The sequence below is a fragment of the Ursus americanus genome, chromosome 11 (assembly GCF_024610735.1).
Source record: "Ursus americanus isolate L20-20 chromosome 11, mUrsAme1.1.p, whole genome shotgun sequence".
Classification (NCBI taxonomy): domain Eukaryota; kingdom Metazoa; phylum Chordata; class Mammalia; order Carnivora; family Ursidae; genus Ursus; species Ursus americanus.
In genome coordinates this window covers 20,075,542-20,099,494 of record NC_142137.1, presented here as the reverse complement: position 1 = coordinate 20,099,494, position 23,953 = coordinate 20,075,542, and the positions used below count along the sequence as shown (strand labels likewise).

Genomic DNA, 23,953 nt, shown 5'->3' with positions numbered 1-23,953 from the left:
AAATTTAGAGTTTGCGTTACTCATTCTTTCTGTCAATTATGAAGTTAGCATTATAAAAGTGAAAAAGAAATGAATTGTTGGGCACCCATATTATAATTTGCAAATTAGGACTAAATATTTAAAGATATTAATTCACTAAATACTAGTTAATTTAAAACAGACAACTCTTTCTAATAAAACTATAAATCCCTCTTAGATTCTTTAGTATTTAAGGGCAAAAGTAATATATATTTCCAATAGAATTATTTAAGGAAATACATACTTGAAATATATTATTGCTCTTTGTCATTAACCCATGACCATCAAAAAAATTTTTTTTAAGTAAATCTTTTAAGCAGTCTACCAGACGTAATGATAATAATGAGAAAAGAGACTTACGTGATCAATCAGTTCACGGACCATTCCATTCCATTGTCCATTGGCATCATCCTGAGCTCCATATTTCCCATCCTCCACAAGTCTAATTTCATATGTAAAGCCAAGGATTGTAGATAACTCTCTCAGCAGGTCAATGCAATAGCCCTCAAATCGATCATTCCCGTAGAGAGGCTTGTCAGATTTCTTAAACAGGACATAGGGTTCTTCCTGGAAACAGTAAACATGAAGGTAGGAAGGATTAGTTAATCATGAAACTATGACAATTATAGCTTTCCTTACAAGACAGAATATTTCACATTAATTTAGAACAACAGTCAATTTTTTCTGCTAATTGTAATTAATATAAAGTGAAAGCCTAAGAAGGCAGACTACTTTGGGAATATATGTGCTTCAAAAGAGAATATTTAGTTATAATAATTTCACCATGACTATATAATAAAAATATGATGCTATTTATCTTATATCACATGTAAGAAATAATATATAATGTGATATATGCTATAAAATACATAATCCATAACATATAATTTCACATGATTACAATATCCCAATTTGAATCATATCACTTATTCAATATCTGCTGTGCTATTTCAGTGGGATGTATTGATGAAAGAATGAAAAAAACTCACTGCCTAATTGCCTACTATGTGCTAAAAATGGGAGTAGGGACTTTCATATATTACCACATTTTGTCCTAACAAATATGAAAATTATAACTACTGTATTTATAGGAAAAAAATAGTAAATTACTTTGGAATTAGAAAAAGAAACATTTATCAAGTGTTACGCATTCATCCAACATTTAATGGAGCACCTACTATGAGCCAGATAGAAAAGAGAAATTTCTGAGTCAAAAGTCATGATATAGATGAAGAAATCGATAATAAATGCTTAAGCAAATAGAACACATAACTTCTGATGCTGCTAAATGGCATAAAAGCATAAAATAGGGCAATAGGATACTGAGCAATTTCAAGATAAGAGAGGACAAGACAAAATTGAGTAATATGCCTGGAAGTCCTTACGGAGGAGATGAGAGATGAAGTAGAACCTAAAAGATGAGAAAGAGCTTAGGCATTTGAAAATCTGAAAGAAGAGCATTTCAGGTCAAGTACACAGCAAGTAAAAGCCCTGAGGCCAATATGATACTGAAGTGTTCCAGAAAGAGGACTACTGCCATCAGCGTGACTGAAGTCACATCCGGGAAGTGAGGGAATCAGTTGAATAAGGTCAGAATGAAGAGAGAGTGTCAGGCTCTACACAACAAACCCTGTTAAAAATTCGTATGTTTAATTAAGTACTAAGAGAATCCATCCAGTAGCATATTTTTGTGGGGCAGGTGGAACATGGTACCCTGTGAATAAACCAGAATGCACTGGCTCTACGGCTTACTATCTGACCATGGGTAAAGCCTCTGGAAGGTGCTTTCTTAGAGAAAGACACCACAGAGTGGAAAAATTTAGAGGAGGTTGCCATGCCAGTCTGTCTAGAAAGGCGATTACCGTCTTCCCAACCCCTGGAGAATAACAATCATCCATGAGGGTCGTCACACCTAAGGGCATTTTAGATACGATAGTAATGTGTCCTCTTGCTTATACTCATCTCAGAAACAAGACTAACCCCATTTTTCTTCCCACCCTGTTGACCTGGCTTATCCCTCTACTCTTTCCTACACACACTAGCCTGACCAGTTGCCGTTCTTCTGAAGCTCCCCTGCACTGCCACTGTATGCTAAAGAACTCCTACTCAGAGATCAGCACACTGTTCCACACTTTCAACTAATTTTTGGAATGCCCTTTCCTCCTTCTGCTTTATTGGACCATATCCCGATAACAGTGCTTCTCCTTCAGCCCTCTTTCATGGAGATTATCTTGTCACCCTCCCATCCCTCAGGCACAAAGGCCCATTTGGTGTCTTTCTTGCCCCTCAGTGCTACCCCCAGATCATTTCTTCCCTCCTTCATGCTTCTGCTCCTCTAAGGCTCATGCCATTTTGCTATACCACGCTCTCTCGTTACAGTTGCTGTTATCGAATGAAATCTGAATCAGAAGATGTACTAAGTGGGAAGGGAAGCCTTTGCTTTTCAGATGTTTACCTACCGGATGACAATTTTGCTTTCTTTCCCAACTCTTATCATTATTCTCTATGTATTCAAAATCCACTTACATGAAGCATCCAACATGGTGTCTCAGTCCTTTTACCTTCTCATTGCCAAGTCCTTTCCCTCACTGGAATTTATCCTCCCTCTCCCATGACCACAGCTATACTCTGCAATTGTCAGAAAATAATCTATCTCTATATTAAGATTTCTAAAAGCTCATTCATCTAGCTCATTGTTCAATAACACCCATCCCTACAATTCTTTGGTCCTATAAAGACCTCTAACCCACTGACCCCAACACTTTCCCACTCTCCGTCAACCCCCTTCTAAGCTCACTTCTGACCTCCAAACCTTGTCTGGCCTAGGTCTCATGGTCCATTAGCATAACTTCTATGATGTACACATCTTCAAGTCTTTCACCACTTTTGTGCTGGGGTAGTTGGCCTTACAAAAAACATGCCTTACATGACTTTTTTTTTTACTTTCTCCATGCCTACTCCTGAAGAGCTGAACCATGCTAATTGTTTACACTTAAAATTAATACCCTCAAATGTTATTATGGCAGGATCTATTTCCAACTCTATGAGATGAACATCTTATCCATTTTTCTTTAACCTCACAACTTCTTACTCTAATACTTAGTTGATTACCTCAGTAAGAAAACAAAAGCAATCACATGCCATGCCCTTACATGTCCACTGCAAACCCCACCAAATTCATCTACCTGTATCCTCTTTCTCAGTCTACTGCTATAGAGGAACTAGAACTCTGCTTATTGGGTCAGTCCTAATAATCATGTTCTGATTCTTGTATTAGTTAAGGTTCCAACACAGGATGCCACTTTGAGCAGAGTAGTGCTCTTCAGCTGAGAAATAAAACCAGTTTAACCCAACCACAGAATGTTTCCATGGAGATAGAAACCATGACCTCCTTTGTCTCCCTTCCTTTGATCTCTTGCTGGGGCTTTCCACTGGTCAAACTGAATCAAAAGACAAGGGATACATGAGTCTATTGGTGTAACCCACACAAATCAGACACCTGGGACAGACAATAGAATGAAAAAAAGAGGAGAATGGATCTGGGGACAAAAAGGATGATACACAGTACATTCCCACTACCTTTCACTTGCTCCAAGTCCTGATTAGCTGAGTTATCTTGTATCTCCTTCATAACCAATCTGTCCCTTTACGTAGAATCAAAGTATATATATATATATATTCCAGTAACCTTCACTGAGTCTCATAACCCCCTTCTGCCACAGCCTAATTTTTCTGTTTCTCCTCGTAGACAACTATCCAGAAAGATTTGTCTACACATGCTACCTTAATGTTTCAGTTACCTGTCCAACTACTGTGGTGACTTCTAGACTCATTCCACCTTCTAGACTCATTAACACAGCACTAACAATCTCCAATTCGCTGAATCCAAGAAATGTAGCTCTATTCTCTTTTTACTCAGCCTCTCAGCTGCATTTGCACATGAGCTATCACCTCTGCCCCCCCCCCACACACACATTTTTTTTAACACTCCCGTCTCTAGCTTGTGCAACAGTGCTCTTCCCTGGCTTTCCCCACCACAATGGGAACTCCTGTCAGAACTCTTTGCTACTTTTTTTCCCTACCTTATTCTAAATGTTGATGATCCTCAGCACTTGGTTATAGCCCCTATCCCTTTTTTCTTTTTAATTTGTCCCTAAATGATCTTACCCACATACATTAAATTCAATAACATCTTTATGCTGATGACTCCAAAATTTATATACCTGACCCAGACCTCTCCTAGTGAGCCTTAGACACATATATCCAGCAGCACTTGTCAGGACCACTTTAAGCTCATTTACTAAAGAGCAACAAAATTATCTTCTTAAAGTATACATTTAATTATATCCCCACCACTACCTCAAACCAACCAATAGATGGCCAATGCATTTAGAATAATATTCAACTTCCTTGCCGTGACCCCTGGAATCTATGTTTTACCACTTGTTTTCACATTGATAATGGCTCCAGAACTCACAAAATTGATCAAGTCAAAAGCTAGGAAATCACTCTACTCTCCATCTTATTCTTTAGAAATCTTGCAAGTTAATCTATCAATACATATCCTGAACCTATCCATTCCCTCCATCTTCCCTGCTTCCATCATGGTTCATGTAAACTTTATTTCCTCTCTGGATTCCTACAGTAGCCTCTTACCTCTACTTTCCATTTCTATGTTCACATAGTCAATTTTCCATAGAAAGTCATAGTGATCTTTTAAAAATTAAATATGATTTTATCATGCATCTGCTTAAAACCTAACAGTGGCTTTTTATTGAAACTTAAAAAAAAGACAAAACTGCTTACCCTGGTGGTCACAGGCCTGCACACTTTCCTCTCTGACCCTAGCTTTTCATTCCTCTCTCACTATATCCCAGACATATTGGTTTTCCTTCTGTTCCTCAAACTTGCCAAGCTCATTCCTGACTTGAGGTCTTTGCCTTGCCTTCCTTGCCCACTGTTTCTGACTGGAAAGATCTTTCCTAAGATCTTCACATGGCTGTTTTATTCTCATCATTCGGGTCTCTGCTCAAATGTCACTTCTTCGGCAGTAGATATAAATAGTGTGTATGTGTGTGTGTGTGTGTGTGTGTGTGTGTGTGTACTTCCTTCTAAGTTATTGCTTTGTTTGCAAATGTTTTGTTTTTCTCATAGCATTTATTCTAATATGAAGTTTTATTACTTATTTATCTGTTTATTTATTATTATTTAAATTATCTTTCGTGGGGGGTGTGTTTCTTTCTTCCCCTGTTATCATAAATCATGAGGGTAAGGGCATTAAAGATTACATTCATCAATATATCTCAGTGCCTATAAAAATGACTGACAACCACACTTAGGAAATGTGCTGAATGAATAAAATATTCATCATGAAGTCTTATATTCTACATTTCCCTCTTCAACTTCATCTTTTCCTTAAATTCTAAGTATTCTGTTTTCTTTCAGTTTCTCAAATACAAAGCAATTTTCTGCCTCAGAGCCTTTTAACATATTGTACTATGTGTCTATACTGTTCTTCAAATGATGAGCTCCCTTCTTTCCTTTAAGGTTCAAACTAAATGTGAAACCTTTCCTGAACTTATTTAAAGACAGTCCTGTTTTCCCTATCTCAATACTTTATTTCCTCAATTAATTCATTTTTAAGTTATTTTGTTTGTTGGCTTACTTGCTTTTTGTTTGTCTCACTTCCTTGGAATATAACATCTATATTGATTCATTTTTTAACACTGCTTGGCACATAGTAAATGCTAAGTAAATATTAGTGGAATAAATGATTGCTAAATTAGTGAATTCTCTGACTCAACTTTCTCATCTCTAAGCGGATTTAACAATGCTTTTAAAATTGTTTTGAGAACTAAATAAAAGGAACCTAGTAAATATCAGCTTCTTAATGTTATTTTATTACTTTAGCTTCCCAATAATTTTCAATGGACTTTTAATTGACTTTATTTTTTTTTATTTTCATTTTTTTAGAGAGGGAGTGGGAGGGGCACAGGGAGAGAGAGGGAGAGAGACAGTGTAGAGCCCAATACGAGGTTCAATCCCACAACCCAAGATCATGATCTGAGCTGAAACCAAGAGTCGGACATTTAACCAACTGCACCATCCAGGTGCCCCAATAGACTTTATTTTTTAGAACAGTTTTAGATTCACAATAAATTTGAGCGGAAAAGAATTTCCATATAACCCCTGACTCCACACATACCTAACCTCCCACACTATCAACATTCCTCACCAAGGTGTTACATTTGTTATTTTTGATAAATCTACATTGACATATCATTTTTAAAAGATTTATTTATGTATTTGAGAGAGAGAGAGAATGTGTGAGCATAGAGGGGCTGAGGGAGAGAAAGAGAGAATCTCAAGCAGACTCCACTACATGTGGAGCCCAAACTGGGGCTAGATCTCACGACCCTGAGATCATGACCTGAGCCAAAACCAGAGTCAGTTGCTTTACCAACTGAGCCACCCAGGTGCCCCTACATTGACACATCATTATCACTCAAAGTCTACAGCTTATGTTAGGGTTCGTTCTTGGTGTAGTACTATCTACGGGTTTTGACAGATACATAAGGATACATTGTAGTCCACCATTGAGGTATCATACAGAACAGTTTCAGAGCCCTGAAAACTCTCTGTCCTCTGTCTATTCATACTTTCCTCCCCTCTAACATCTGATAACCACTGATCTTTTTAATTGTCTCTGTAGTTTTTTCTTTCCCAGAATTCATATAGCTGGATTCAAACAGAATGTAGCCTTTTCATGTTGACTTCTTTTACTTAGTAATTACATTTAGGTTTCCTCCATATCGTCTCATGGCTTGATACTTCATTTTGTTTTAGTGCTGAATAGTCCACTGTCTAGATGTACCACCGTTTCTTTATCCATTCACCTATTCACCCACTGAAGTATATCTTGGCTGCTTCCAAGTTTTGTCAATTATGAATAAGGCTATTATAAACACCCATGTGCAGGTTTTCATATAGATAGAAATTTGGTAAAACTCATTTGGAAAAATACCAAGGTATTCCATTGTTAGATCATATGATAAGAGTATGTTTACTTTTGTAAGAAACTACCAAACTGTCTTCCAAAGTGGCTGTACCATTTTGCAATTCCATCAACAATGAAACCCACCCTCACCAGCTTTTGGTGTTGTCAGTATTCTGGATTTTGGCCATTCTAATCAGTATGTAGTGATTTTTCATTGTTGCTTTAATTCAAAATTCCCCAAGGACATAAGATGTTGAGCAACTTTTCATATGCTTGAATGGAGTTTTATTAAGACTATTTTACTACTTCAACTATTTTACTAGTTGGACTATTTTATTTACTAGCAGGACTATTTCACTAGCTTCTTTTATTAGTTGTAATTTTTCAGAGAGGCTAGATAATTTTCCCAGGCCGCACAGCTAAGAAGAGATAAAGTTAAAAGCTAAGAAGAGGCAAAGCTAAGAACTCAGGTTTTCTAAATTCCAAAATACACACTTCCCATTATTTTGCTTTCTATACCATAAAAGCATTTGTAGAAAATCTATGTGTGCTGGATTTTGAAATGGAATTAGGTCAAGCACATAGGTATCAGAAATTAACTAATTAATTAATTAACTGTAAATTCACAGCTAGATATTTGGGCTTACCATATGGTAAAGTATGGTAAGAATCCTAATTTTTAAGTATTATGTGATCACATATAAAATTTATTCTCTAGGGGTACAGAGAGTACTACCAATGTGACAGATACGGTTTTCTTCCACCCCTGCAGTTATTATACACTTTTTCTTTTCTACTCTTAGTGGCATGCTAGTCTTTTAAGTTAGATAACACATATCCAAGGATGACAATTTAAATGCCCTTGTTACCTTGGAAGAGGAAGAAGACTTGCAGTTAAACAGATTTCTTTGCTGGGTATTTACATTTCAGGGATAGTCAGATGTCTGTTTTTCTGGTTTCCCCACAGAAACTTTTTGAAAACTTTTGAATACGTTAACTATAATATTTATCTTATTGAGTAGTAAGTGCTGATATATATATATATATATATATCATATACTTATGATATATATGTATTTATGTATAGTTCAGAAGATATTTCTTGAGCAATTTATATGGCATGATAATTACTTAAATTTGCATCAAAAGCACCAAACATCATCATCACCAGGCACATAGCAGGCTTACAAATAAAATGACTATTGTACTGAATTGAGTGGAAATAGATTGTTCTGTCCAACTGGGGAAGCCAAAGGAACTTGAACTTGAAACAAAACATTATACGACAGGTAAATTCCCCTATGAGGTTTGGGTATGGCAGTAACATATCTTCAGGTTCCTAACCCATGGGCAGAAAGTCAGAGATTTGAGAAGAACATAGCGTATTTCCCTGCAGAAGAGGGGATGGCCTAAGGGAATGGGAATCAAAAAAAGCATGTTGGTATAATACATTAATCTTATCAAATTCATTCTTTGATTTCATTCAGTTTCTGATTTATAAACAAATGGATGTGTTGGTGTTTTTTTAAGTCACAAGAACTGACCATTTGTCAAGCTCTATACACTAAGTAATAGAACTATCTAATATTTTCCAAGCACCTACTTTGTGCCAGACCCTGTTCTGGGTGCTTTCCTTGGATAAACTTATTTATTTTTCACTATAATCATGTGAAGTCCCTAATATTATTATTTCTATTTTACAGATGAAGAAACTGAGGGCGAGAGTGCTTTTGCCCAAGGTCAATAGCCAGCATACAACCTAGGGAGTCAGACTATTGGACTATTTACCTCCACACTGTATTTTCCACACTAAATGGCTTCTAGTGATCATTATGAAGTTCCATGTGAATGCATAATTGCACATAGCTCATTAGATAACATAATATATATTGTATGACTTTATTATTTTTTCAATCAACTGGGATTAGCCACTAGGTTAATGCAATGCATGCAAAATAGTAATACATTTACTAATTGAAAAATGCAGTCAAAACAACATTGCAGAAAAGAAGTAAATACACAATCCAAAAAATTCATTTTCTACATCATAAATGATCTCCTTTCCAAGTAAGAACACATTTTTAAGATAAAAGTGTCTCAAGAATTTGTGAAAACAGCATATTTTAAGCCCTACAGATTTACGTAGTAACATATGAGTGTCTAAAAAATGCTATTCCCCCCATTTGCATTATTAAGTCATCATTGTCGCTCTTTAAAATTTTTGTTCCAAAATATTTATGGTATATTTTTCACACAAACTCACTTGAACATTAGGAAAAATATGATGGAATTTAGTGATTACTGAAGTATATTTGAGACATGTGAGGGATTTTGTGCAAAAGGTACAAAAGCAGAGCAAAAATTTTTTGTTTAATTATTATGCTATTTAAATCTCATTAATTCAGCTTTTCCTAGTAACCATTCTACCTTAACTTGATTTTCATCACCTATAAGCTAATAAGAAAACTTCTGTCATGGGCAAATAAATTTGTTGATCCCTGTGAGATTAAAGTCTATTTAGGTATATATTTTAAACAGCTTTTCATATCGCTAGAAAGAAAAATGTGGTCTGAGTGCATCTTTCTAGTATTTACGGATCTCAACAATGTCAAATATCATTCTTCCCATATTTAATTCTGATAAGTAAGACACCATTTTCCAGTTCTGATTCCTATCTCCAGCTACACTGTGTCACAAGATAGTTTACATCGAGTTATGACTCTCCTTTAGACTCTCTCTCTGTTTCACACAGCACAAGGATAAATAATAACCTCATGTAGGAAAAGAAAAATGGTACCAGAAGCAATTACTGTACCACATACTGAGTTCAATGAATAATATGATAAAACTCTCCTGGGCAACTTTACTGATTTCTCATATAGTCTTAAATCTCCACATCAGCATTTGCTAGAGGTAAAGGCACTTCATTCCACTGGCATCGGTAATAAGGATTTGTCAGCATTTCCACTATCAACCCCAGTTTTAAGGAACCCAATAACTCATGTATTTTTATCTGCATTAGACTGGGAGTTGGCAAAGAATATAACCAAAATGAAGTTTGAAAAAAGTAAAATATGTTTTAAGGTTGAGGGGAACAAAATGTTTTATTTAAATATAATAAAACTTTATAATTTTTAAGTTATAACTCACATATCCCTCAGCCCTTACCTAGAGCTAAATTATTTTTTCATATGTTAACTCCTGAACTATCACTGTCTTACTCATGATATTCAAAAGTTAGGGTCATAAAAATGCAATTTAATTTTAGAGATGTATAAAATATCCCTTGCCATTTCAAGGATAAGTCTAACCTAGCTAATTTATTTATTTATTCAAACACATATTGAACTATTATGTCCATTTTAGGTATCAGGTATAGAACAATGAAAAACAAAACAATACAGAAAAGTTTCTGCCTTTCTGGAAATCCCAACCTAGTGGTGAATATGAGATTCTTATCTATTTTACAGTATTCTGTATTAGTCACATCGTTACTTTGCTTCATGAATTACCAGAGGGGAAATATTGCCATAGAATATATTTTTGAGACATACGATTATGTCTTATTTTAGAGTAGGACCTATGACATGGTGACCCTCAATTTATTTGGGAAAACAGAAATGAATATTCAGTTAGCCTTAGTCTGATTCTGAATTTACCCTTATGACAAGAAAACTTTTAAATGGCAACCAGCTGAAACTCCAGTTGCTATAGGTAACAATATTCTCAATTAAGAACAGTATCGAAGCATTTAAAAAGATATTTTTAATGGTTCTTAATTTTTCCTTAATGAAGATAGGGTTCCCTCTCTCTCTCTCTCTCTCTCTCTCTCACACACACACACACACGCACACATTTTATAAAAAATAGCATTCCTATGGGTCAAATGAAAAAGGTACTATTGTGACAATAATAACGTCAGATTAAAATGAACTTATGGAGATTAAGTTTAAAACTGAGCAGTTCATATGTTTCTGAGAATCACTTATCTCCCTCAATCTTCTTAGTCTTGTATACATACTCTGTGTATCCTATCACAGCCTTCACACTGAAAGCATTAAATCATAAATAAAACTATAATAGAGCAACTTGGTTTTCAAGGAGATCAAGGTGGGTGCTGTGAAACTGATTGGAAGTAGAAGGCTAATGAATGGGCAGCGTGAAGGGCAGGAGCAATGCTGCTGCTGACATTGGCTCCTGAGGAAGGTGAGTCAGCTCTGTAAAACTATAGAACTGACACATTAACATGAGGGAGAAAAAAAAACAGACCTCAACATCTTCCCCTGGCATACTCAAGAGAACGCAAAGTGGAGAATTATACTTTTAACAGGAAGATTAAGGATGAAAGGACATTACCCTGGACAGCAATACTAAGATGGGTAGTTCTTCAACAAACAAATTATCAGCTCACTGTAAGTATCTGACCTATCTATTGCTCTAATAGGCAATACTTCTGGGTAGATTAAAAATACATAATGCTTGATGTGATCTAGGAACAAAAGAAACAAGCTTATGATAACAGTTGGAATGCTTCCCCAATACTAATACATATTTCCATTTGGCATGTTTTAATTTTAAGTAGCCACCACCATTTCTGTATGGAATAGTGACCTACAGGTAAAAACAGCAACTCTAAAAATGGTCAATGAATTACCATTCTCTTAAGATTACAATTCTAAGCTTTTATCTGATGCTTCAGGAGCCAAGTATCTACATTTGATAACTTCATGATAAAACATAAATGTAAAATATTTTTGTTTTCCACCTAATATTTCATCCACCAATCCATCCATCCATGCATTCATTAAACAAACACTTTTATGTGAATTGTGTATAAAGGTGTCTAGAATAGAGGTCAGCAAAATCTCTCTTAAAAACTAGATAGTGAATATTTTTGTCTTTGCTAAGTTGCAACGACCCAACCCATTATAGAGCAAAAGCAAACCCAGAAGCAGTGAAGAGGCTCGCAAAACTATTACAGTTTTTAGGAATGTACTTTTTAGGAACTCTGGAATCTAATAAAAAAAAGACAAACTTACGACAACCAGGGGGATGCTTTGTAAAGAGAAAAACTGTAGAATTTTGATCAGAGAGCTCTGTGGCATATCAATTTTCCCTGTTACAACTATCCTCCAAGCCCAGTTCCATAGCAGCACTGAAGATGGCAGCCTGCATTCCTGATGCAGGTTGTGGGTAACAGGGAACCCTAGGGGCCTAATTCTCAAAGAAGGTAATTCCATGTTTTGACCTGTGTAATGACTCCCTGAGGATATTGGCTCAAGGGCTGGCCTTTGTTTCACCTACACAGGAGCTTCCTGAGGGTTGAAGTCACTTCACAGGTGGTGTTTTCATAAACGTTTAGAGGCAAATATATTAGCCACTTCCTCCTGTGCAAGATACAGCAGAGACAAGAAACGGACCAAAATGCCTGGACAGAAAAGGCTGGGGAAAGAAATACAGTTAGGGGGGCGCCTGGGTGGCTCAGTCCTTAAGTGTCTGCCTTCGGCTCAGGGCGTGATCCTGGCGTTCTGGGATCGAGCCCCACATCAGGCTCCTCCGCTATGAGCCTGCTTCTTCCTCTCCCCCTCCCCCTGCTTGTGTTCCCTCTCTCGCTGGCTGTCTCTGTCAAATAAATAAATAAAATCTTTAAAAAAAAAAAAAAAGAAGTACAGTTAGGGCTATAAAATACTCCACACAGTCAAGGGATTCTAGAAGCCCATGTACATGCCTGTGGCAGGAAGTATGCTCAGAAAAGACTTGGAGACCCTAACCATTTACCTCTGGCTGGACTTCAGGCTCTGTGCAAGCAGGAAAGGAAGAATAGGGCGTAACTGTAAACTGCTCGCCTAAACGGTAAAAACTAAAAACATTTATGAAAGAAGCTGAAGAAGACACAAATAAATAGAAAGATATTCTGTGCTCATGGACTGGAGGACTTAATATTGTTAAAATGTTTATACTGCCCGAAGCAATCCACAGATACAGCACAATCTCTATCAAAATTCCCATGACACTTTTCACAGAAGTAGAATAAATACTTCTAAAATTTGTGTGGAACCACAAATTACCCCAAATAGCCACATCATCTTGAGAAAGAGGAACAAGGCTAGAGGTATCACACTTCCTGATTTAAAAGTATACTACAACGCAATAGCAGTATGATATTAAGAAACGAGGCAGAGGATCATAGGGGATGAGAGGAAAAAATGAAACAAGATGAAACCAGACAGGGAGACAAACACTAAGAGACAATCATAGGAAACAAACTGAGGGGTACTGGAGGGGAGGTGAGTGGGGGGATGGGGTGACATTGGGGAAGGTATGTGTTGTAATGACCACTGGGTATTACATAAGACTGATGAATCACAGACATGTGTCCCTGAAACAAATAATACATTATATGTTAATTAACTGAATTTAAATTAAAAACAAACAAACAAACAAAAAACCAGCATGATATTAGCATAAAACCAAACACATAGGTCACTGGAAAAGAACAGAGTTCAAAAATAAACTCCTGCAAATATGGTCAATTAATTTATGACAAAGGAGGAAAGAATATACAAGGGAGAAGACAGGGCCTAACAGTGTGACGGAGCATTTGCTAGGTTTAGACTCTGCTGGTGTCCTTTTGAAATTCTTAATAACTTTTTTTTAAAGAATTTATTTATTTATTTGACAGAGAGAGACAGCCAGCGAGGGAGGGAACACAGGCAGGGGGAGTGGGAGAGGAAGAAGCAGACTCCCAGCAGAGGAGCCTGATGTGGGGCTCGATCTCAGAACGCCAGGATCATGCCCTGCGCCAAAGGCAGACGCTCAATGACTGAGCCACCCAGGCGCCCCTCTTAATAACTTTTTAACAAGAGATCCTCATTTTCATTTTACACTGGGGGCAGAAATTACAGAGCCAGTCCCATATGCAGTCAGGAATGAGAACTACTGAATTAAACAAAGAGTAGAATAAATGAAAATATTTTGGAGAGAGAAAATGACTCATATGGATGGTGGAAAGAATGAATAGCACTGTATGATTTAAACAAAAAGAAAGTGTGGAACAAAAAAAGATAGGGGGTGATAATATCATGAGGACCTAAGTTAGGAAACAAACTTTATTCCTATAAAATTCTGAAAAAACTATCTAGATGTAATCACTGTGGATCATCAGTGCTTGAATTCATATCCTGCTTAGAATGACATTCTCTTTTCTGAGATTATTTTTAAGCATCTACCTAAAAATCAATTTTGATGTAGGAAATGAGGTTTAGAATTTCTTTTTCCAATATTCTCCCTTTAGGTATTTTCTCACTATTTAGATATTGGATAAATTTGAATTCATGCTTGAGAGAGTGAGGAAGCAAGCCAATGTGGGGCTCCATCCCAGGACCCTGGGATTTGACCTGACCCGAAGGCAGACCCTTAACTGACTGAGCCACCCAGGCACCCTTCAAGTTAGTATTCTAATCCCTTTTTTAATCATCATATTTCCACTCTTTTTAGAGAAATGTAAATAGAGCTTGAGGACAGGTAATATTGGGTCCTAAGACAAAGAGCCTTCAAACTCAAACTGTAGCACTAAATTATAAGAAACAGAATCCTAATGATTGAAAACCCCACTTTGCAATCACGTGACAAATCATGTCCTGTCCTTTGGGCTCCCTGCTCAATAGGGGAGTCTGCGTCTCACTCTCCCTCTGCCCCTGCTCGTGTTCTCTCTCTTGCCTGCTCTCTCTCTCAAATAAATAAAATCTTAAAAAAAAAAAAAAGAATACTAACTGTATTTCTACCCTCATGCCTTCCCCAAATTGAGCAGATTCTGGCAACTTCTTCAAGACTCCTGAATATGACTGTAAAGCAGTCATAAGAAAAAGTTCTTGTACAATGAGAATTATCTATCAATGGTCAGTAGTAGTTAGCAGCACGTGTCTGCTAAAAGTTCGTTTTTACATAACGGATGGTGAACTTAACTTTCAGCTGCTACTCTTGCTAATCAATAAAATCAACAAATGTTTATTGAGTGCCTATCATTTAAAAGAAAATACCTACTATAAAACAGTTGCTTCACCTAAGCACCTTTTAATCTAGCTGAAAATAGAGAACTTGCACAAAAATGCAAACTAATGATACAAGTTTTCATATAAGTGCCTGAGGAATAAATGGTATAGGTGAAAGGACCATTAGGTGCCAGCAAAAGTCAAGATGTCCCAAGGAAGTTAGATAAATCATCCTAGAGAAAAGGCCACCTCAAAAATGGATTGTAGAATGAGTACAAATTAGATAAATAGGGAGAAGTAAGAGTTGCTCAGGCAAGAGAAATGAAGTGAGAAAAAAAAAAAAGTCATAGAGAAGAATCTTACTGGTTCATGGCCTGAAGAAGAAGAATGATGGTTCGTAAGAGGAAGATGTTATAAAGCCTTGGGGGAAAATAGTAAATGTAAGCACCATTTATTGATTTTTAATTTGTAGATTACTTTGTATCCCTTTAATATTATCATTTGCTGATAATTTTGTACCAGGAACTATGTTATATATTTTTTCAAGTTTTTATTTCTAATACTTCAAGTTGCATATCATTATTATCCTTACTATAAAGTTATGGTAATTTACCCAAGGTAAATCATCTACTAAGCGGCAGACTCAAGATTCAAAGCTAGATTTTCTGGCTTCCATTTGTCCCTTCAACCTGCAGAAAAGCCCTTTCTCAATTAGGTATTAAGTTCAGACACCAGATAATAACTCATTGTAGAAAGAGTCCGCTCCTCTGCCGTTCATTAAAAGGTTTAGCAGTTCATGGATTTGCATTTGTAAGTAAATTTCATCTTATTTATCAACAAAGGTTTCAAAGTTATTATGGTCTAACCTAATGTTGTCCACAGTATATTCTTCTGGGAATTATCCCACAAGTTTTCAAGAAAACATTCCGCAACTAAAAATATTTGGAAATTCTATGCATTTTCATTCCTTTGAGATAGCCACAATATATATGAACTTACTAAAGACTCAGTGATAAAGAAACCCAGTGAATTTTTCTTAACTCAATATTTTCCAAAAACTATGTAACCACACAATAGTTGTACGGTGTCCCTCGTCACACACCTGTCAGAACTGTGGAACATACTATGAAATTCTGATGTAACCAAATGGTGAACATGGAATGTTATTGCTACAGGGCATAGAAAGTGCTCACTGTATTATGGAAGTACATTTTGTCTGTAATATCAGAGAGTATCATATATGCCAAAAATTGCTAATTTAAAAGTTCAACAGGCAAGATATAAATTTTTTTAAAGAATGCAAAGCTGTGACATATTATAAGCAAATATTTTATGGTCTGTGGTTCTAGTCACATTTGGCTGAAGTATAAAATATTCTGCATATAATATGAAATGTTGTCCACACAGCCATGTGGCAAAGACATTTCTTTTCTATTAGTTCTCGGATGAAGTGGTAAAAAATATTTTGTTTATTTGTCCAATACTGGTTTATTCAAACAAGATGGTGAAAACAAATTCATGAGTTTTTTTTTTAACCAATTACTACATAGAACCAAAGCTAAGAAAGCTCAGAACATAAAATTTATAGGACTCTAGTTAATAATACTCATTCTTGTTTAGGTATCTAATTAATGTCATAAATGTCTTATGAGGAATGCACTTAATGAAATACATTGACTGATGAATGGATAAGGACCTGGGGACTCATCTGTTATTCTGGATTTCTAGGGGAAATCACTTTAGTGATGCCAGCAAAGCAAAACCTGTATACATTTTCTACCAGGAGAAGAGATCTGTACCTTCCTTTTTGAGTCACTGTGGTGGGGTTAGGATACAGTCTGTCATTAAAAGTACCAGTTAAATCTCAAATAAAGAGAAGCAGTTAGGAATCAATGTCAAGTAATGAAGCTGTGGTTCAGAATGCAAAGATCAGAACCTGATAATCAGATATTGATCAAAAAGTAAAATTAGGTTAGGGTATCTGACATAATTCAGGATTTATGGGTCTTGAAAGTCTCATGATCGTCCCCTTATCAATATGGATAAAGGACTCTTGAGCAAAAGACAGTGTATTTTTTTCTATCCCAGACTCTTTATCTTCCTGGGAAGCTCTGATTGTGTAGTTGTTTGTTCAGCCAGAAAGAATACAGCAAGTTTTAAGAGATAATCCACAGAAACATCAGGAAAGGAAAGAAATGTGCAGTGGTGTAGATTCACTGATAATTCACGCGTGCTAAGTAAACAATACCACCTATATTCATGATGCCAACCACCATCTATTTTGATAACTCCAAATCTCATTTCCAGTCCAGATAGTTCTCTTCAGCTATAGAACTATATGTCTAACTGCCAACCAGATAAATACACAATAGGAAATTTAAATGTAATATGTTCATCTTTTATTACCCCAATTGCTTTTTTACATCAAGTATGTTTCCAGCAATATTTATAAGAAAAATAAAAGTCTTCCTAACCTCTGACCTCTTTTTAAACTTCAGTTTGTAAACTGTTACCAAAAATCCCCCATTCTCCACACTATATATCTTGTGAATCTGACGTCCTTCCCTTCCAACCCTTCAGATAGCGCCATACTTTGGACCTTATCAGCTCTCAGGCTTGCAATATTCCTTTGGTTGTTCTCACCAAACCCTATCTCATAAACTACAATTCTATCTCCAATTCTAAGAGAGATTTTTTAAAGTCCTGACTTGATCATATTGTTTATGCCCTTAAAATCTTTCAAAATCACCCCATTCTGAATAGATGAAAATCTAAATTTCTTCATAAGACCTATAAAACTTCCACTCTTCTATTCTGTTGTCTGCCTGCTCATCCTCATCTATGATTTCTCTTCCACGTTCTTTGCACTCCATCTGTAGCAGACCTTACAGTTATTTATATAGCTCAAAGACTTGTGAAAAACAGGCACTGGCTCCACCTCTCCTAACTCCTTACTGAAGTAGTTCTGAGGCTATGGGCAAATACAAAAACTCACAACAGTGAACAGTAAGAATAACAGAGTCTTGACAAAAGTTGAGGGCATGGAATCACATATGTACAGACAACTACGAGTGAAGGATAACCAGTAGCGTAGGAATGTTGTAAAAACACTGGAACAAAGGCATAACCACGTCATCAAAAATGGCTTCATTGTACTTAAGAGATAAAGCTTGTTATATTTGGCTCTTAAGAAATAAGTTGTCAAACAGAGTGAAAAAGGAGGGCTGAAAGTTGTGATGAATTCTATTTTAGAAAGAAGAATGGCCTCTTGCAATGGAAAACTATGGGTCCAAAATTCAGTCTGCTTTCTTGTCAGATGTAGGTGGCACCAATGTTCCCTCATTGTAATAGCATATTGACAATAGCAGGGAAGGGTAGTCAAGCTGGTCTACTCATCCAGCTGGAATTCATAACCTTTTTAATTTTAATTCTTGAAAATATACAGAGTTATAATGCAATTGATGAAGAAACTCCATCTATCATTTTGAGATAATTGACATTAAATATAAGACAATAGGAAACCAAGAAGTCTTGGTCTCCTGGAGGCATGTGAAAAAGTATTTTATTCTTTTCTCCATAAAAAGTCCTTGTGCAGAGATTCATACCCTGTACCAACTAGAAATATAGGTAAATTCTCCAATACATTTCTAGGAAACTATTCACCCTCCCATACCCTGCCCCTTGCAGAAAACTGAAGGAGAAATTGAGTCCAGGTGATTTTGGATTCAGAGAGGATAGGTACCATGTCAAAATCTAGAGGAAAAATTAAAGTTTGTATCAGTGAAAAGTAAGTTCTCGAGCCTGTTTTCCCTTCTTAATTGAGAATGTTGGCTGCAAATCTGAGGATTCCTTTCAGAAATTATGCAACACAGAGAATAGACACATAGATTTAAGTATTGGCTAGACCCCCCCCAGATGGAAGGCCAGATCCCCTTCCAAAACACTCTTTGGTGTAGTTTACCTGTTGGTTAATTCTCTTTATTTGCATAGAGATTCCATTCCCATTTATAGAGCCTTACTCTAAAGTGTGAATAGACATTTGAGAAAATTTGAGTGGAGCCTCTAACATCAAGACAGAAATAAAACAGAAAAATAAAAACACAAATAAAGAAACAATATATGGACTAGACAAAAACTTCCAAAAAAATAGGAAATATAATGAATTAATGTTACTAAAAAATCAGAATGTATAAAAGCTCTTCAAAATTAAAAATAGAGGTAAACATAAATAAAGTGCACTAAAAAAAAATGAGCTACCAAGCTATGAAAAGACATGGTAGAATCTTAAATGAATATTAGTAAGTGAAAGAAGACAATATGAAAAGACCACATATTGCATGATTCCAAGTATATGACATTCCAGAAAAGACAAAACTATGGGGAAAATAAAAAGATCAATGAGTGCCAGGAGTTGAGTAAGGGTGTTAATAAGTAAAGCACTATTTTCAGGGCAGTGAAAATACTCTATATGATACTCATAATGGTGGATACATGTCATTATACCTTTGTCCAAACCTATAGAATGTGCAACACCAAGAATTGAAATGTAAACTATGTACTTGGGTGATTATGATGTGTCAGTGATCAATTACAACAAATGTACCACTTTGGTGGGGGATGCTGATAATGGCGCAGTCTGTGCATGTGTGGGGGCAAGAAGTATATGGGAAATATCTGTACCTTCCTCTCAATTTTGTTATGAACCTAAAACTGCTCTAAAAAATTGTCTTAAAAATATAAACAGGGGTGCCTGGGTGGCTCAGTCGGCTAAGCACCCGAATCTTGGTTTAGGCACAGGTCATGATCTCAGGGTTGAGCCCCACAATGAGCTCTGCACTGGGCATGGAGCCTACTTAAGATTCTCTCTCTCCCTCTCCCTCTTCTTTGCTCATGTTCTCTCTAAATAAGTAAATAAAAATGAATTAATTAAAATTTATATATGTACAATAGATAAAATTTATATATATATAAACAATTGATGGGCCAAAGTTGAGGAACTCTTTCAGAAAATAGAATTAAAAAAAAACAAGATGAAATTACATGATAAAATTAGAGGATTATTATCATCTAGGGAGATTTCAAACAATACTAATGTTTGAGGAGCTCATCAATTAAATTAGAATGTCTGGGTATGGGATCTATGCATCAACATTTAGAACAAAAAAACAGGGATGCCTGGGTGGCTCAGTTGGTTAAGCGTCTGCCAGGGTCAAGGTCCTGGAATTGAGTCCCACATCAGGCTCCCTGCTTAGTGGGGGTCCTGCTTCTCCCTCTGCCCTACTGCTCCCTCTGCTTGTGCACTCTCTCTCTGACAAATAAATAAAAAATCTTAAAAAAAATAAAAATAAAACAAAAAAACCAGAAACTGTCATTTACGTGGTGCTGAAAAGTCTAATAGTCAGTTAACCCACACCTGGAGGGAGAGAGACAATGAGAAAAAGGCAAGGAGGAAATCATTAAATAATATTTAAAAATATCTGAGAACTTAAGAACATGTGTTTCCAGACTGAATGATCCCAGCAAGATTCTGGACCAGCGCTGTTGAACAGAAATATAACGCAAGCCACAAATAGGAGTCACCTACATAATTTACAATTTTCTAGTAGCCACATTAAAAAAAGAAAAGTTAAAGTAACAGGTAGAGTTAATTTTAATAGTATATTTTATTTACCCTAATATATCCAAAATATTATATTTCAACATATAATCAATATAAAATTGAGAGCTTTTCCTTCTTTTTTAAATATCATCTTTGAAAGCCAGTTTTTATTCTGTACTAACAGCACATCTTTATCCAACCTAGCTAAATTTCAAATATTCAACATCCATGTGTGACTCTTAGCTACTATAATTGGACAGCCATGGATCTAAACTCTAGAGACTGTTCAAAAAAATTAATTTTAAAAAGTTCCACACACCAGAACATATCATTCGTGAAATTTCCAAGCTTCAGGAATAAAGAGATGATCCTAAAATGGTCCATAGGAGAGAAAAATACAGTCCACATACAAAGGATCAGGAATCAGAATGACCATGCACATCTGAAAGACTGCAAAAGAGGAGAAGATAAATGGAGCAATGCCTTCCGCAGAATTCAACCTGTAATTCTATACACAGGAGGCAATGTTTTTCAATATACAAGGGTCTAAACTGTCTCTCATGTGACCTTTCTCTGGATGCTATTAGAGCTCATACTCTAACAAAATTAAAAAATAATTAAAAAACAAAAATCGTAGGATCCAGGAAGTAGGGCTCTCGTAAAGAAGAAAGGCAAATAGAATTTTCAGGATGATGGTGAAAGGAAGTCCCAGGATGACAGCTGAGTAAGAGGCCCAGAGCAGAAGGAGACCAGTTTGCAGCAGAACACATGGCTTCAAAGGATGCCCCCAAAGTCATAGAAGAAACTCATAGGTAATCTGATACCTCTGCCTATACTAGCACAAGTTTTTTAAAGCTCAGTAAGAGCATTTGAAGATGAATTAGTGATATTTGTATAGAAAGCTGCAGATTGATTTATTATTACTATTATTATTTTAACGTAGGCCCACCCTGGCCAAGATAAATATATAAAAATCAATCACAACGATAAAGGAAGAAGTAGCTTTGTGAGCATTAAATAGTGAAAAATAAAACTGGTTAACCAGAAAAGCAGAATTATACCAGTGAAAAAAATATCAAAAGTGTTTTTAAGAAAAAAATCTTTAAAAATTTAAGAATTTTATATTCTAGGCATTTTGCCATGGAATTTATGAAAGGAATGAAAATTAGCAAACATATAATCTTCATTAAAAAAAGGAAAAAGTACTTTCTGATAACGATCAAATAATAGCCCTAAGAATGGCAAAATTGACATCTAAAAAGACCATAAACACTACATTTAGTAAAACTAAGTTAAATCTAAGTTTCTCTTAATACAGTTAAAGAAATGTGTAGAATTTAAAAAAGAATTTTCAGAAAATACGTTGTTCAAATGCATTATCTAATGACCCTTACATGGATTTCAAAGCCTGGTGCAGTTCGCGAGATGAAGTTTCTGCCTGACTCCACGGCACTCTGCTAACCACTAGGCTATGCTACTTTCATTTAACCAAAAGAAGAAGGAGGAGGAGGAGGAGAAGGAGAAGAATCTTCAACGCACTTTTCAGAGAAAAATTAGCCCTTATATGAATTTATCATTAAATCATTAAAAATAAAATAAATAAACGGCACATTTAAATAGAAAGCTAGAAAACTGACAATTAAAAAACACAAGAAAAACAGAAGGAGGAAAATAAGGAAATAGAAAAAAAAGTGAAGCAGTAAATAGGAAAGGAAATGATTACATTATAGACATCTTTTAGTAAAAGCAACAATAATAAAATAAGTTCTCTTCCTTAACCAACTCTAAGGAAAAAGAAAAAATTTAAAAACAAAGAATTTCACGCGAGAAAGGGACTCAATAGAAATTATAAAACTCGTATGATGACATTATGTGAAAATATGTTGATAAATGTAAATACCTTGATATATATCAATGTACAATATAACATTGGTTCTAAAAGAAGAAATAAAATGAATAGATCAATAGCTATAAAAGAAATTCGAATGTTTCAGAAATCTCCAGAAAATATCGAAATAGTGTGGAATTTTTATTTTTAACCCAATATGAAACAAATGATCTCATGATACACAGGCTGCTTTAGAGCATAGCAAATGCCCAAATCCAGTTCCGGTCTTTCTAAATGAGGTCATCATAACACCGATGTAACAAGCTAACAAATTGGTTAGATGCTGTAACCACAGAACAGTCACTATCAAATAGTACCTAAGAACAATACAGCAAATAAAACACAGCTGTCCACTGAAATATGTCTATCAAATAGTACCTAAGAACAATACAGCAAATAAAACACAGCTGTCCACTGAAATATGTTTCAGTCACAACCCATAATAGTCTATCTCTGGACTACAACTATGGTTACCTCTCAGAAATTGATTAATACATTTACCAGAATCATAAGTACAACTAGAAAAATTAATGATAAGCTGTATTGACAACCAATGTATTCAATAATTCCTGAAAAATAATTAATTTGAAAACTAGGTATGAAAAGTCTTCTTAAGAATAAATCTATTATCATATAATAAAAAGAAAAAAAAATACCATTAAAATAAGGAAAACAGGCTCAGAGAATGAAGGTCTCACCAAATGCAAATAAAAATAAAACAGACAAAAGCAATTAAAAATCAGTAAAGGGAGAGACGAAATTTAGCTATCTATAGGCTGTATGATTAAATTCCTAAGCAACCAAAGACAATTAATTATAGATCTCTTAAATATAGAAATATTTCCACAAAGTGACTCAAGGTAAGGGAAATGTAACATAAACTATCTTCCTATATTTTTGGCATAAAAACATAAAATCGTATCATTTGACTCGTTAGTAGGGTCCACAAACATGCTATTTTAGAAAACGATAAGCAGTCTGTCCCCATAAACTCTATTTGACGGATGTTCTACTGAAATTGTGGCATATGTCTCCTTTTAACTTTAGCTTATGTATCACTATGTTTTGTTCCTTTTATGTTGATTTTTTTTTCCTGAATCTTCCTGAGACTTTTATTGGAAAGTTAAGAGGAAGTATATCTTTCACAATGTTGATGAAGATAGCTTCCATTATAGACATCTAGTGAGTACTTTGATTACAAATTTGCAGACAGTTCTAATCATTACACTATAAAACCAACACCAGAATTTAGAAAAGGAACTCCAATACTGACAGAGCAAATTAGAGATGAAAAACAGAGGACAAGCCGAAACAGAAAACCAGGTTCTTAATGAAGGGAAATGCTCTGCTTTGTTCCTTCAGCTTCTGTTTTGCTCTATTTAGATCTGACCCGGGAACATTGTAAGTAGCTCTTCTAAAGTAACTGTCCAGCCCTAGTGTCCTGCTTGACAGCTGGCACA

At 35.5% G+C, this 23,953-nt stretch overlaps 1 protein-coding gene across 3 annotated transcripts in view; it reads right to left on the bottom strand.

The window, feature by feature from the left end:
- GRIK2 (glutamate ionotropic receptor kainate type subunit 2) overlaps nucleotides 1-23,953 on the bottom strand; it is a 642,399-nt gene that overhangs the window by 199,568 nt on the left and 418,878 nt on the right. For all 3 annotated transcript variants that reach the window (XM_045806988.2, XM_087865344.1, XM_045806989.2), the window contains exon 11: nucleotides 379-585. In XM_045806988.2, coding sequence (XP_045662944.1) covers nucleotides 379-585 — 207 coding nt within the window. The remainder of the gene's footprint in view (nucleotides 1-378; nucleotides 586-23,953) is intronic.